The sequence below is a fragment of the Aethalodelphis obliquidens genome, unplaced genomic scaffold, assembly GCF_003676395.1.
Source record: "Aethalodelphis obliquidens isolate GAN/ISIS:26980383/991018 unplaced genomic scaffold, ASM367639v1 scaffold1, whole genome shotgun sequence".
Taxonomy (NCBI): domain Eukaryota; kingdom Metazoa; phylum Chordata; class Mammalia; order Artiodactyla; family Delphinidae; genus Aethalodelphis; species Aethalodelphis obliquidens.
The window spans coordinates 10,940,869-10,954,205 of NW_020837945.1; the positions used below are offsets into that span (position 1 = coordinate 10,940,869).

The 13,337-nt window shown below is 44.8% G+C and overlaps 1 protein-coding gene across 1 annotated transcript in view; it reads right to left on the reverse strand.

The window, feature by feature from the left end:
• Positions 1 to 13,337, reverse strand: part of MRPS6 (mitochondrial ribosomal protein S6) — a 102,833-nt gene that overhangs the window by 4,853 nt on the left and 84,643 nt on the right. Inside the window, exon 4 of the mRNA XM_027083725.1 lies at positions 11,466 to 11,605. Coding sequence (XP_026939526.1) covers positions 11,466 to 11,605 — 140 coding nt within the window. The remainder of the gene's footprint in view (positions 1 to 11,465; positions 11,606 to 13,337) is intronic.

Genomic DNA, 13,337 nt, shown 5'->3' on the forward strand with positions numbered 1-13,337 from the left:
AAGGTGCTGGAACAATTTGATATCCATAGGCAAAAAAATGAGCTCTTCGATCCATGCTTGTACCATATACAAAAATTAACTCAAACTAGAACCCGAATCTAAACATAAAACACAAAGCTAGAAAACTAGAAGAAAACACAGGAGAAAATCCTTGTGACCTTGGGTTAAGCAAAGATTCCTTAGACATGACACCAAAAGCACAATCCATAAAAGAAAAATTTGATATTTTAGACTTCATCAAAATTAAAAACTGCTCTTTGAAAGACACTCTTAAGATAATAAGAAGACAAGCCATGCACTGGGACTTGCAAACTCATATTTGATAAAGGACTTATTTCTAGAATATTAAAAACTCTCAAAGTTTAATTAAAAAAACAATTTTTAAAAATGGACATAAAATTTGAAAAGGCATTTCACTGAAGATATACAATGGCGAAGAAGCATATGAAAAGATGCTTAATACCACTAGTCGTTAGAGAAATGCAAACTAAAACCACAAAGAGTTACCTACTAGAATGGCTAAAAAATGACCATACCAAGTGTGGTGAGCATGTAGAGGAAGTGACACTCTCATACACTGCTAGTGGGAATGCAAAATGATACAACCAACTTTGGAAACCAGTGTGGCAGTCTCTTAAAAAGTTAAACATACACCTGCCATTATGATCAAGCCATTCCATTCCTAGGTTTACCCAAGAAAATTAAAGCATATGCCCACAGAACAACTTCTACATCGATGTTCATAGCAGCTTTACTTGTAACAACCAGAAACTGGAAATAACACAAATATCCATTAACATGTAAACTGATAAGCAAACTGTAGTATATCCATAAAATGGCATACTACTCAGCAATAAAAAGGGATAAACTATTAATACATACCACTGATGAATCTCATAATAATTTCGCTGAGTAAAAGAAACTAGAGTAAAAAAGAGTACATACTGTCTGATTCTATCTAAATAAGATTTTAGAAAATATAAGCTAATCTATAGTGAAAGAAAGGAGATCAGATGGTGGATAAGTGGAAGGAAGGATCACAAGAGGCAGGAGGAAACTTTAGGGTGACCAATTTATCATCTTGATCGTGGTGATTTCATGGGTTGACATATATGTGCAGTTTATTATGTGTCATTTATACCTCTACAAAGCTGCTGATTTTAAAATGGTATGTAGAAGTTGAATGAGCAGGACTTGGTCAATGACTCGATATAGAATGGTGGTGATGAGGAGTAACTACAGCTGATGAAGACGCCAAGGGTTTTTCAAGAAATGAAATAAAGGACTTCCCTGGTGGCGCAATGGTTGGGAGTCCACCTGCCGATGCAGGGGACACGGGTTCGTGCCCCGGTCCGGGAGGATCCCACATGCCGCGGAGCGGCTGGGCCCGTGAGCCATGGCCGCTGAGCCTGCGCGTCCAGAGCCTGTGCTCCGCAACGGGAGAGGCCACAACAGTGAGAGGCCCGCCTACCGTAAGAAAAAAACAACGAAGAAATGAAATAAAAATGCCAATTCCTCCACGACCTGGCAAACTTCTTGATCACTGACTTGCACGTGTGCTCAACAATGAGACCACCATTTGGGCTTACTCTGAAAATTACACACCAACCTGGCCAAATCTTCCAAGGTTTAATTCTACTTGTTTATTTCTACTCCACAAAGCAGGCACTATGGTTGCAATCACCCAACTTAAGAACTGCTCATTTGTTCAATGGTTAATTATTGATTACTTACCTTGAGTAAGGCTCTGAATTAGAGCTTAAAAAATAAGTGTATGAAGTACCTAGGGGTAAGATGGGAATAAAGACACAGACCTACTAGAGCATGGACTTGAGGATATGCGGAGGGGGAAGGGTAAGCTGTGACAAAGTGAGAGAGTGGCATGGACATATATACACTACCAAACGTAAAATAGATAGCTAGTGGGAAGCAGCCGCATAGCACAAGGAGATCAGCTCGGTGCTCTGTGACCACCTGGAGGGGTGGGATAGGGAGGGTGGGAGGGAGGGAGACGCAAGAGGGAAGAGATATGGGAACATATGTATATGTATAACTGATTCACTTTGTTACAAAGCAGAAAATAACACACCATTGTAAAGCAACTATACTCCAATAAAGATGTTAAAAAAAAAAAAAAGTGTAATCGACCTTAAATTACCTTCTCCTTGTCAACTCTCAGCACTTTTCCCACTCCTCCAACCCCCAATAATTATGGCCGCCTGGTGGCCAGGGCTGGGAACGCTCTCATTCAACATGGCCTCCAGCATCTCTCTTCCCTTTTTTTATCCATCTGTTCTTTCATCCAGTATACATCAAAATGTCTTGCCTAGCTACCATGGACAAGTTATGACCTCACCCTCTGTCTGTTAACATCCCACAATACTTCGTTCTATAGCGGCAGTTTTTCTTTAAACACATATACGTCCTCTCTGAGCTCCCTCCTCTTTCCTTGCTTTTCGTCTAGTTTCCCTAGAAGTGTCTTCCTCTTTTGCTTTACTCCACTTAAAGCCCTGATAGCCAGAGGCAGTGCACTGTGAAATGCCATCTATTACACAGGGTAACATACGGAGGGAAATGCTTAGCAAGGGCCTGACATGCTCTGGGCACAGTTACCACTGCCAGCCCTGTAAATGCTCCACACCCCCCCACCAGAGAGTACACAGGTGTCTCTTGCTCTAGTGAGTTAAGCCTGCCCGTCTTTACGGTCAAGTATTCAAGTTACTCAGATACCATATCTGGGGTTCAGCAAGCATTGTCTTCTTCCATTTTCCATTCTTCTACACCACAGAGGTATTTTTATGGGCTAGCCTCTGAGTCTAAACATGTTTCTAAGAGAGAGTGTGTTTACGATAGCCAACAAGCAACTCATCTGCCCACAAATCAGTTATCGTGCAGTCTTCCTGAGCAGTATCCTCCATACACTGGCACTCACCAAATAATGCTAAGAAATAACCCAAAGCTTTTTGGATACCATTTTGTGATAAGGGTAAAAAGAATACCCAAGGATGCAAACTAGAGGCCAGATATTATTTCAGAAATGTAAAGGCAAGTGTTTTAGATAGAACTTTCTTTTAAACAGTTCCTGAGGGAGAGGAGGAGGAAGTGGAAGCTCCACTCCATGTGGCAACTCAGGAAGTGCAAGAGGAAGTGGTGCTGGGTGCTGGTGTGGGCCCAGCAGCCTTCTCCCCAGCAACAACTAGCACTGTTCAAAGTGGTTTCCTACACATTATCTCCTTTGAATTTATAATGATTAAGTCGTTAGTTCAAGGTCACTCAGCTACTAAGCGGCCTCAGCCAGGATTCTAAGAGTACGTCTTTTGACTCCAGGACATAAGAAGCCACAGAGAACTTTGGGATCACTGGGTTACAGAACCCCAGTGAATGGGGAGAGGACCATGAAGACGACGCAGTCCAACCCCTTCCGCTGCTTTCAAGGGAACTGATCTGCACCAGGTCACAAAGGGAGAGGCAGGATCCAGACTCCAGACCCCTCAGCTCCCACTCTGTCAACTACACCTCTTGCTAGCCAGCAACTGGCATTCTGAAGGTTTCTCAAGTATAAAGAAAAGCACTAGAAAAAGGTCTGAGAACCCTAAGCTTGGCTTCAGGAGGCTCTGTTACTACCAAAACCCATCCAGCCTTTACCTTCTTTTAGCTACTCTGCCTTCCCTCTACCAGTCAGGACACTCATCCAGCAACCAAACCCAAACAAAAGCACTGGCCAAGATGCAAATGGGTTAGTGCCCACAGCCACAGCTGTGACAGTCACTTCATGCTTATCACACTGTTGATCTACGCCTGGGGCGCATGTGGGCAAGACTGCTTCTACTCCCATGCTCCTTATTGCACTGTGGAAATTTCCACAAAAAGGAAACACCACCAAGACAGAGAAGGGGCTAGGAGTGGCTCAGAGATGGGCAGATCTTACTGTATTCAGAGTTGAAAGCTAACCTTACATTCACAGTTGAAAGCTAACCTCTTGGACTTCCCTGGTGGCGCAGTGGTTAAGAATCTACCCGCCAATGCAGGGGACACGGGTTTGAGCCCTGGTGCAGGAAGATCCCACATGCTGCTGAGCAACTAAGCCCACAACTACTGAGCCTGTGTTCTAAAGCCCGTGAGCCACAACTACTGAGCCCGCGAGCCACAACTACTGAGCCCGTGTGCCACAACTACTGAGCCCGTGTGCCACAACTACTGAAGCCCACATGCCTAGAGCCTGTGCTCCACAACAAGAGAAGCCACCGCAATGAGAAGCCCGCGCACCACAACGAAGAGTAGCCCCTGCTTGCTGCAACTAGAGAAAAGCCCGGGTGCAGCAACGAAGATCCAATGCAGCCAAAAATAAAACAAATAAAATAAAATAAATTAATTTAATTTAAAAAAATAGCTAACCTCTTACCTCCACATCTCCCTCCAGGGAACCAAGCTGTCCCTCCCCACTGTGAGGGAAACAAGCAGGAGTCCAGGACAACCTCTATCTGCCTTAGCGGCCCAAGCACACAGGTCAATAGTTCTTTAAGGCTTTCCCACACAGAGATGCACTGACCAATTCTTGGTTACTGCCAGGATATATTCTTCTTCTCACTGATTTATCTTGGACAAACTTAACCATCAGTGAACATCTACTATGGGCAAACCTCAGGAGACTAAAAAGATGAGGTACACATGGCCTTGACCCCCTGGAACATTGAGTCCAGCTGGGGAGAGAAGTCACAAGGGCCACAGTGTTAGCAGAAACCCAGGCTTCCAAGACCTGCACACATCTCCCAGTCCCGCAGGAGACTGTGGAAATGACGCGGCGGTCATGGACACCTCACTCCTAGCTACTGGGTTTTTCTTTTCTTTTTTGAATTTCATTTTATTTTTTTATACAGCAGGTTCTAATGTTAGTTACCTATTTTATACATATTAGTGGGGTTTTCTAACCACAGGTGACCTAAGGAATGACAATGAGAAGTGAAGCTCAGAAACAGCCTACTTGGAGTTGTAGGTCTGGGCAGCTTCTGATGCCTACAAGGATCCCCTTCCCATGACAACACAGGTCCATAACAGACCTGTAAAAACAGGAATTAGGTTGACAAAACAACCTCGGATCTCCCTACATCCCACTGAAATCTGCCATGGAGAAGCCATTCTGAAATACAGATGAGCTGCTGTTCAAGGAAGGGGGCCAAAAGAGGGGCTCGGTATCTCCAGAGGAATCTGCTCCACCTTTATCCCACAATGAGATAACAATGTTTGCTTCTTCCCCTAACCTAGCTACGCAGAATCAAAACACAAGACCAAACGTCGTAACACGTCTAACATGTAGACTCGCATCTCCATTCTCGGGATAAGCTCCTCACTCAAGGTAGTTTACAATTATGACTATAATTACAACTGCCTAGACATGCCCAAAAGCTGACATTCCAATAAGGAAAAAAAAAAAAAAATCAAGTTCTCCAAATAGCCAGTTTTCCATTCTCCACATTTACTCTAATCGGTGATTAAATCAATATATGAACCAATCATTTTGGAAAAATCCAGTTTAGCAATCTCAAATCTAACTACAGTCTACATTCCCAGCACCTCCAACTACATGTTCAGTAGCACCAGTGAAATGGTTCTGCACACCAGGTAGCCAGGGTAGCACTGCTCTCGCCTTCAACACAAATCCCAGTGGTGTTGACATTTCAAGGTGTATTGTCCCACATGTGGTTCTCATTATAGAATCACTTCATCCGCAAGGTAGACATCAGCTTCTCTCTTTTCTATAGAAAAGCACTTGGATTTTAGGTGGCACCAACGCTGCAGAAGTAGAAGCAAGGAAATGATGGATACCGGCAAGGAGAGAAAGGACAAAAAAAGGTTTAGTACACTAGTGCCTTTCTCATCACAGTCCCATGTTCAAAAGTTGGAGGAACAGGGAACCATCTCGTAGGCAGAACTGCCCACGTGGTCTTGAAGGTAACAGTTAACCCTTTCTATATTTCTTAAGACACGCACTACAAAACTCTCCACTACATGACTGAAACCCCATAGAGATCTGAGAAGACCCAGAGAAAGGGCTTGCCCAGGACAGACTGAGCCCAGTGCCACCAAGCATACTCCATCCCCAGCTCAGCTTCTCGAGGGAGCCAGCAGCCCTCAGCGTCCTTTCTGCCCTCCTCTCTAGGCAACAAGACCAGCAAACCACTCAGTGGCCTCCTGACACAATGCTCTGCAGCCTGCCAGACCTCACCCACCCGAGTGGCTTCTTGCAACGCACCTAAACACTAAAGGTTCTATTTGGTTTTTATTTCACTTCCGTCTTCTCCCTACAGTTACAAGTTGTCCATAGAAAGTGCCTGCTTGAATGTGAGTTTTCTTTGTCTGTCTCTCTCAGTCACACACTCACTCACAGCCTCGCCCTCCCCCTCGCAGATGAGTGGAAATTTCCACTGAAGCGCTCAGTGGCTCCCCGTGAGTGGGGTGGGGGAGGGAGAGGAGAGGGATTTGCAGCCAGGAAGCCTCTTCAAGCCTTTTGGAACATAGGAAACAGATCCGTTTGAATGCCAGTTCCTAGACTGTATCCGTTAAACCTTGCTGGATTCAGGCTTCACTGAAGCAGTGAATTATTCTCCTTAAAAGCAAGACAGCCTCTGCATGGAAAAGCCCCATTCCTTTTTTAAAATCCGTTGGGTCTCATACATTTTAAAAACTACCAAACCTGCTGCAGAATTCTTACAAATCTTGGGACACTGCCACTAAAAAGAAACCTCCAAGGCCACAGCAGCCCTGCCCTGAAACCCCATCGTGAAGCACCTACACACAAGAATGGGGTCAGGATGCTGGCCTGGACTTAACGCTGGCAGGAAAGCACAAGAACATAGAAACGTTAGCTAACGGGAAAACTACAGAGGAGAATCAATCTCCTCCAGAGAGGGTGCCAGCACTCTTGGAGTTAGCTGCAGACACATTTGGAGAGCAAGTCAGTAAAATTCCACTGATTCACCACAGAGCCAGTTATTTTTATCATTCTGCTTACCCGTAAACAGAACGGCGTCTTATATGTAGGCCCGCAGATCTTTGCTATAAGCACCTATTCACATTTTAAACACATGAGAACAGACAAAGGAGGGACAAAACAGGCAAGAAAAACCTCCTTCACTACTTAAGAGTTCTCATACACACACATTCTGAAGTCAGCCCAATCGCACTGCAGTGAAAGCAGAGGTGGTAAAAACAGTCAAAGCAATCTGGGGCATCCTTTTACAAACAGGCACAAGCCCATCGCTGCATTATAGACTACGGTTTCTTCTAAGGTTCCCTCTCCTGCACCAGAAATCCCTCTTAGTCTCAGTCCAGCCCCATCTAGTGGAAAGAGAGCCTTAAACCAGTCTGTGCAGCCCTGGAGGAAGATGCTAAGGCAGTTCTGGCAGAGGGTGACTGATACTATGATTCAGTAAAAACCTGCCTCTTCTGAGCAAGGGTCTAAATGAGCACTTACTCCCTTCTGCCTGTGTAACACTGTCCCCTTTTAGACACCAAGGAATACAGAAAGAATTTTCCACAACAACCACCTTGCCTTTCTCAGACAGTTGATGAGGGTACGAAGGTGAGCATGTGAAAGCACAAAGGAAAGATAATCTGGGGGGGCCCCCAGGAGACCAAAGCAAATCCAGAGCTGAGAATAAATTCCAGCCCCTCTAAGACCATCCCCCCCCCGACCCCCCACTCTACCCCCAGCTCTTAATCATGCTCCAGTGGTTTCCAGACACTGCCTCGTGAAATGGGTGGTGAGTGAGGCCAGAAGCCTCTCTCGGGAAAAACGGTCCGAAGACCCAAACTTCCCAACCATCCCAACCTGGCCCAAACAGCAAGAGGGCATCCGGTCAACTCTTCCCTGTCACTAGGGGACATAAATGACTCGTCCAATTCTATTGACCCTCAGAGATTATGCGTTTAAGTAAGTTTCTGTGGATCAGCCTGGGAACTTAACCATCAAGTTGTTCCAATGGGAAAATAGGTTCCCAGTTATAAACAATAAACTTACAGACAAATTCCTGGAACGTAACCTGTTCCCAAAGTCAGGACTGACTACATTAATATTTGGAATATAATGATTATTTTTTTTGGCATAAACTGGTAATAGGCTTGATATAATAATAAACACCAGGTACCACTTTCAAGGTACCACCTCCTCCTTTTGGAAAGCTTCCCAAATAACCCTAAAGTAGCACTATCTCTCCTACCTAAGCACTCTCTCAGTCCATTCTTCTTTCGGGCAGGCCTACTTGGCATGTGTGTAGTAGGGGTATGGATTTGGGGGAAGGAGGTGAGATGGGAGGCAATCACTCAACATGATGGAAGTAACTGCAAGAGAGACGCCTGGCTGTCAGCCTCGGTCAGAGGGACGGTTCTGTGCTGGGCCCCTGTGCTTACAGCCCCTTGATTGGTGCCTAGGTTAGCCATATGCAGTCATGTCTTTAATTCAAGTGAAAACTCCTTGAGATCAAGAACCACAACGATCCTAAGAACCACCCTGAGACCTAGGAATGCCACTAGGATATACCATTTCTTCCCACAAAATGTAAAAGCAACAAACACTTAAAACCAACAGGACCACAATGCAATGTGGATTCATGGAGGGCATCTAGGGCTCACTCGTTAGCCAGTTAAAAAACCGGCTCTCAACATATCAACCTCAGGAGTCAAACCAGTGCCCCACCAAAATTACAGATACGTTTCACGGCCTCCAGGGCTGTTTGAAAAGAGCCAAAAACTTCTGAATGCTAATAAATGCATAACACACAAGTCCACCCTGTTTCTTCTCAACCACTTCATAAAAGTGAACCTTCCCAGCACCTAACACACCCTGGCACATAGTCTCCTTCGTACATGCTTGTAATGCCTTCTGTGGCTATGTCAGTGCACAAAAAGAACTTGACAAGTGAACAAAATGCCTACTACAAACGTCACTGGGGTTAGTGACTATGGGAGGACTGGCTGCGGCTAAGGGAATATCAGACTAAACTTAAGCTCCACAATGCAGCCATCTGACACGCCACTCAATTTTAAATCTCCAAACCAGGGAACTCCCAACTACACTAGCCCCTCGACTCATTTACCAAAAGCCACTGTGAAGAACATTAGTGAGTGTTACAAAAACAAAGTAACATGGTCAGGTAAAATTGACAAACTAGGGCATCTTATGGAAGGGCTTCTCACCATTTATACGCTAAGGTGTGCTGTGAATTTCCAGGATTAGATCATGCAAGGCTTCCCACATCTTTTTTTTTTTTTTTTTGGCCGCGCTGCGCGGTATGCGCAGCATGTGGGATCTTAGTTCCCCGACCAGGGATCAAACCCGCGTCCCCTGCAGCGGAAGTTCAGAGTCTTAACGGTGGACTGCCAGGGAAGTCACTTTTTTTTTTTTTTTTAAGGCTTCCCACATCTGACTGATCACACACACCCTCCATTTTTGGTGGAGCATATCTGTATCACTAGCATTTCAGAGACCACACTTTGGAAAACACTACCTCAAGCAAATAAATACCAGATACTGATTTATCCTCAGAAAAGCAAACTTAAAACATGAACCTCCCCCACTGGGGCTAGGCACCACCTTTTTACGTTGATGTATAATACACAGAGTATGGTATATTTTAAGGATGCTGCTGCTTCTTCTCTGAGGAGTCTGAAAGTAAAAAAACAAACCAACAGAAAAACCACCCAGAAGTAAAATCCTTAACTATAAATGAACTAAGTGACGGCAACACAGCCCTTGGTGGGGCACCGGCACCTTGTCAGGAATCTGGAATGTAGGTCTGGGGTTGTCAGCAGCTCTGGCTTGATTCCAGGTGAGCTCTTCCCAGATCTGAGTTTATTCTATCCATAAAGGAGAAAGAGTACCACCCTACCCCAGCACTGCACACAGAGGCCTGAAAACTAGATGAATTAATGCGGCAGTTCTCAAAGCGTGGTCCTCACAGTAGCAGCAGCAGCGCTACCCACGCACTGTGAGAAATGCAAATTCCAGGGTGCTGGTCACACTAGCCCTCAACAAGGTCAAATCCTCTACTTGGAAAGGGGGCAGAAGAGAGCATTCCTACTGTACATCCCTGAAAGCACATAATGAGGAAACTGACTTCTCTCCCTGTTCAGTGCCTTCCATAACAGAACCTGGCTAATAACTCTTGGCCAAATTTTATATGCTTCTCTTAAAAAAAAAAAAAAAAAAGGCAAAAGGATTCATAGCCTTGCTATTAAAACCAAACCCCTTTGTTTGGTTTAAGTTTAAAAAAAATGTTACACACACAGTCTCCATTGCTTACTGTTGTTATGATTGTGGAGAGGAATAAGACACCGAGCATTTCAGGTTGCCTAGCAACGCCTCAGGCACACTCTTCAGAGGTGCTCTCAAGAAGCTGAACGCTAGCACAAAACAAGGTGAAGCAATCAAAAGACACGTGCAGTCTGTGCCACATCTCGGCAGAAGGTTTACAAGCAGTAAGAAAGCCCGGCGTCAGGTGTGACTTTACTCGGGCCCATCACATGTAGCAAACCTGCACAAGGCTGCTCGCCCCACATGACTAAAAGCAGCATCATACAACACCCAGTACTGTCCACAGAGCACATCTTCAGAGGTTATTTCATTTGACCACTGTGACAAAGTGGATGGGAGAACGACCACCTGAGTTCAGTATCCAAGGAAGCCAAGTGACTTGGTCTAGGCCACACAGCTGGGAGCCCCAGAAGGAGAATCAAGTCTTCTAGTCCTGGACTTTCCCTGCTCCCTAAAAACTGATTCCCGTTTCTCTATCACCTACTTCTAGGAAACCCAACAAAATAAGATTCTTCCTCCAAACCAGAAACCTTGGGCATGAGTTTAGAGAAGCGGCAAACCAACCCAACAAACTGACCTTGAAGAATTTCTACAAGGATAGGTATCACTATAAAATCAAATCCTTGACATGTTTGAGGAACTCGCTATATACTATGTGAGAAAAAGGTCCCATTACAGAAAATTGTGATTAAAATTGGCTGGAATAGGTAAAACCATTTTCCTATTGGGGATTTTAGGCTCTGGTTATACACATTAGTAATAAGTACATTTTGCTTGTTATCTGCAACCTTCATATTTACAAAGGATGCACTGAGTAGGTGGACAACACATTGCTCAATGAGGTGTTTTAAAGGCGAAAGTTAAAGAAATGCCAGGGGAAAACAGTGCTTAAGTTGACGAGAAAAGTTTCCCACAATCAAAAGCTTATAAATGTATTACTGCTGGCATGACCTCTTTGGGAGCTCTGATTAGCTTACTGTGGGTCAGCATAAATGCATCCCATCTGCAACACAACATTGCTGGGGCACGTAACTGCACGCCACCTGGCGCAGTGGGGATCTGACTATGAGCGTCTAATAACTCCTGAGATGAATTACACAGCGCACCTTACGGAGCCCACCAAAGGCACGTGTCCAGTGACTCACGAAGGACTTACCCTCCCCTGGTGTGCTGCTGACTGTGGGCGGAGATCCTATAAGGAAGCGCACGCTCGCCCAGGTTCTCCAAGTTCCTCACCACAGCCCCTCTGTCCATCAGGGTTTCAAGTGTACGCTTCAAAGCAGCAGCGGTCTCTGGCTGGTTTTTATTTTTAAAAAGAAGAAAAAAACACATCAGAATCAATGTAAGAACTAGAATGATCAAGTGTGGTCAGTTCCAATCATAACAGCTCTATTGGTAGGGATCTTTGGATAAAAGCAACAGAAACTACTTTTGGCTAACAAAGTTTAAAAAAAAAAAAGAGAGAGAAAGACACATTTATCATAAGGATATGAGATAGCTCACAGATACGAAGGAAAATCTGAAGCAGCAGGCCTTGGAGAGTTCAGGGACCAGAGCAGCTCCAGGGATCTGGGAGGCAGGAACTAATGAGTGTTGTCTTCAGAGCACCTTGGCCAGGATGAATCAGCGCCAATCACTGTCAGTCCTTGTAGCCCATGATTCAAAATTCAAATTCCAGGGAAAGAGCATCCTCTTGGCAGGACACTTTGACCATCTCACCAAAACCATAGACAGTCAGTGGGAAAAGGGGTTGTCTCCCAAAGAAAAACTGAGAGATTGTAACCAAAAGGGAGAAAGGATGAGTAAGACCCAATCTCTGCCCGCATGGAGCTTACAATCTAAGAAAGACATGAACTCAAAAACCCATGTAAGAAGGCCAGAAGGCAGAACACCGGAAGTGACATAGGGACCAGAGAGCTCATGAAAAGAGAAAGCACATTCAGTTGGAAGAAGGGTTCCATTAAAGAAAGCGGTCTGGAGGGGAGCCCTGGAAAATGACAACGGGAGATGCAAAGAACAAACAAACCAGGCGTTGAGTAAAAGAGCAGAGACAAGAAAGTATTGAGGAAACAGCTAAGAGTCCCATCTGATGAAGTACAGGACAAGGAGGACTGAGAAGTTAAGATCGTAGGTTGGGTCCAAGTATATAAACAATCAATACCTGTTACTAAAAACCAAAATTGAAACAATATAAAATCCCATCATCCAGAGATAAAGGACTTCAAATATTTTGGTGAATTTCCTTCCAGATAGCCCTCTATGCACATGTATACACCAAAAACTTTTGGAAGAACAGACAATTTATAGGGGTAAACTTGAGAAGACACAACTAACGGAATGTGGAAAATGAGGGAGAGGCGTGGCAAAAGAGGGGCACCAAACATGGTGGCTGGGAGAATGGGGTTATTATTAACAGCTAAAGGGAAATCTGGACAAGCTGGCTGGGGACACAAAAGATGACTCTGGTTTAGGACATGCTGAGTCTGAGATGCCCACAGTTCCTCCAGGCTGACCTCTCAAGATGTAAACCTTAAGCTCAAAACAACAGGGCAGGCTAGAATTACACATTTAACAGTCATCTGCAGAGAAAGGCTATCTGAAACCCTGGGAGGAGTGAGGGCACTGAGGGAGGGGGTGGGGAGAGAAGAAAAGAGACCAACAACAGAACAGGGTGAGGGGGGAGTGCAAACAGTTGGGGGCTGACAAGAGGACTCAAAGTCAGAGAAGCAAACAGCAAAAGGAAAACCAGACCTCCCTTGTCACAGAAACTAAGGGAAGAGGCAGCCTCCAGAATGACAGGATGGAGATGAAGAAAAAACCACAGCACAGTAACTGCACGGTCACTTAGCAAGATGGGGCTAAAAGCTAGATTGCAAAGGTAGAGGTGACAGAAAGAGAAAGCTCTAGAGCCTGAGGGGCAAACAAATTTGAGTCAACTTTGAGGAGAGAGAAAACACAAGGAAGTTAGCAGTTAAAGGGGAATGAACCAGTCGAAGGATAAAATGTCGGATGTTTTAAACATCATCAT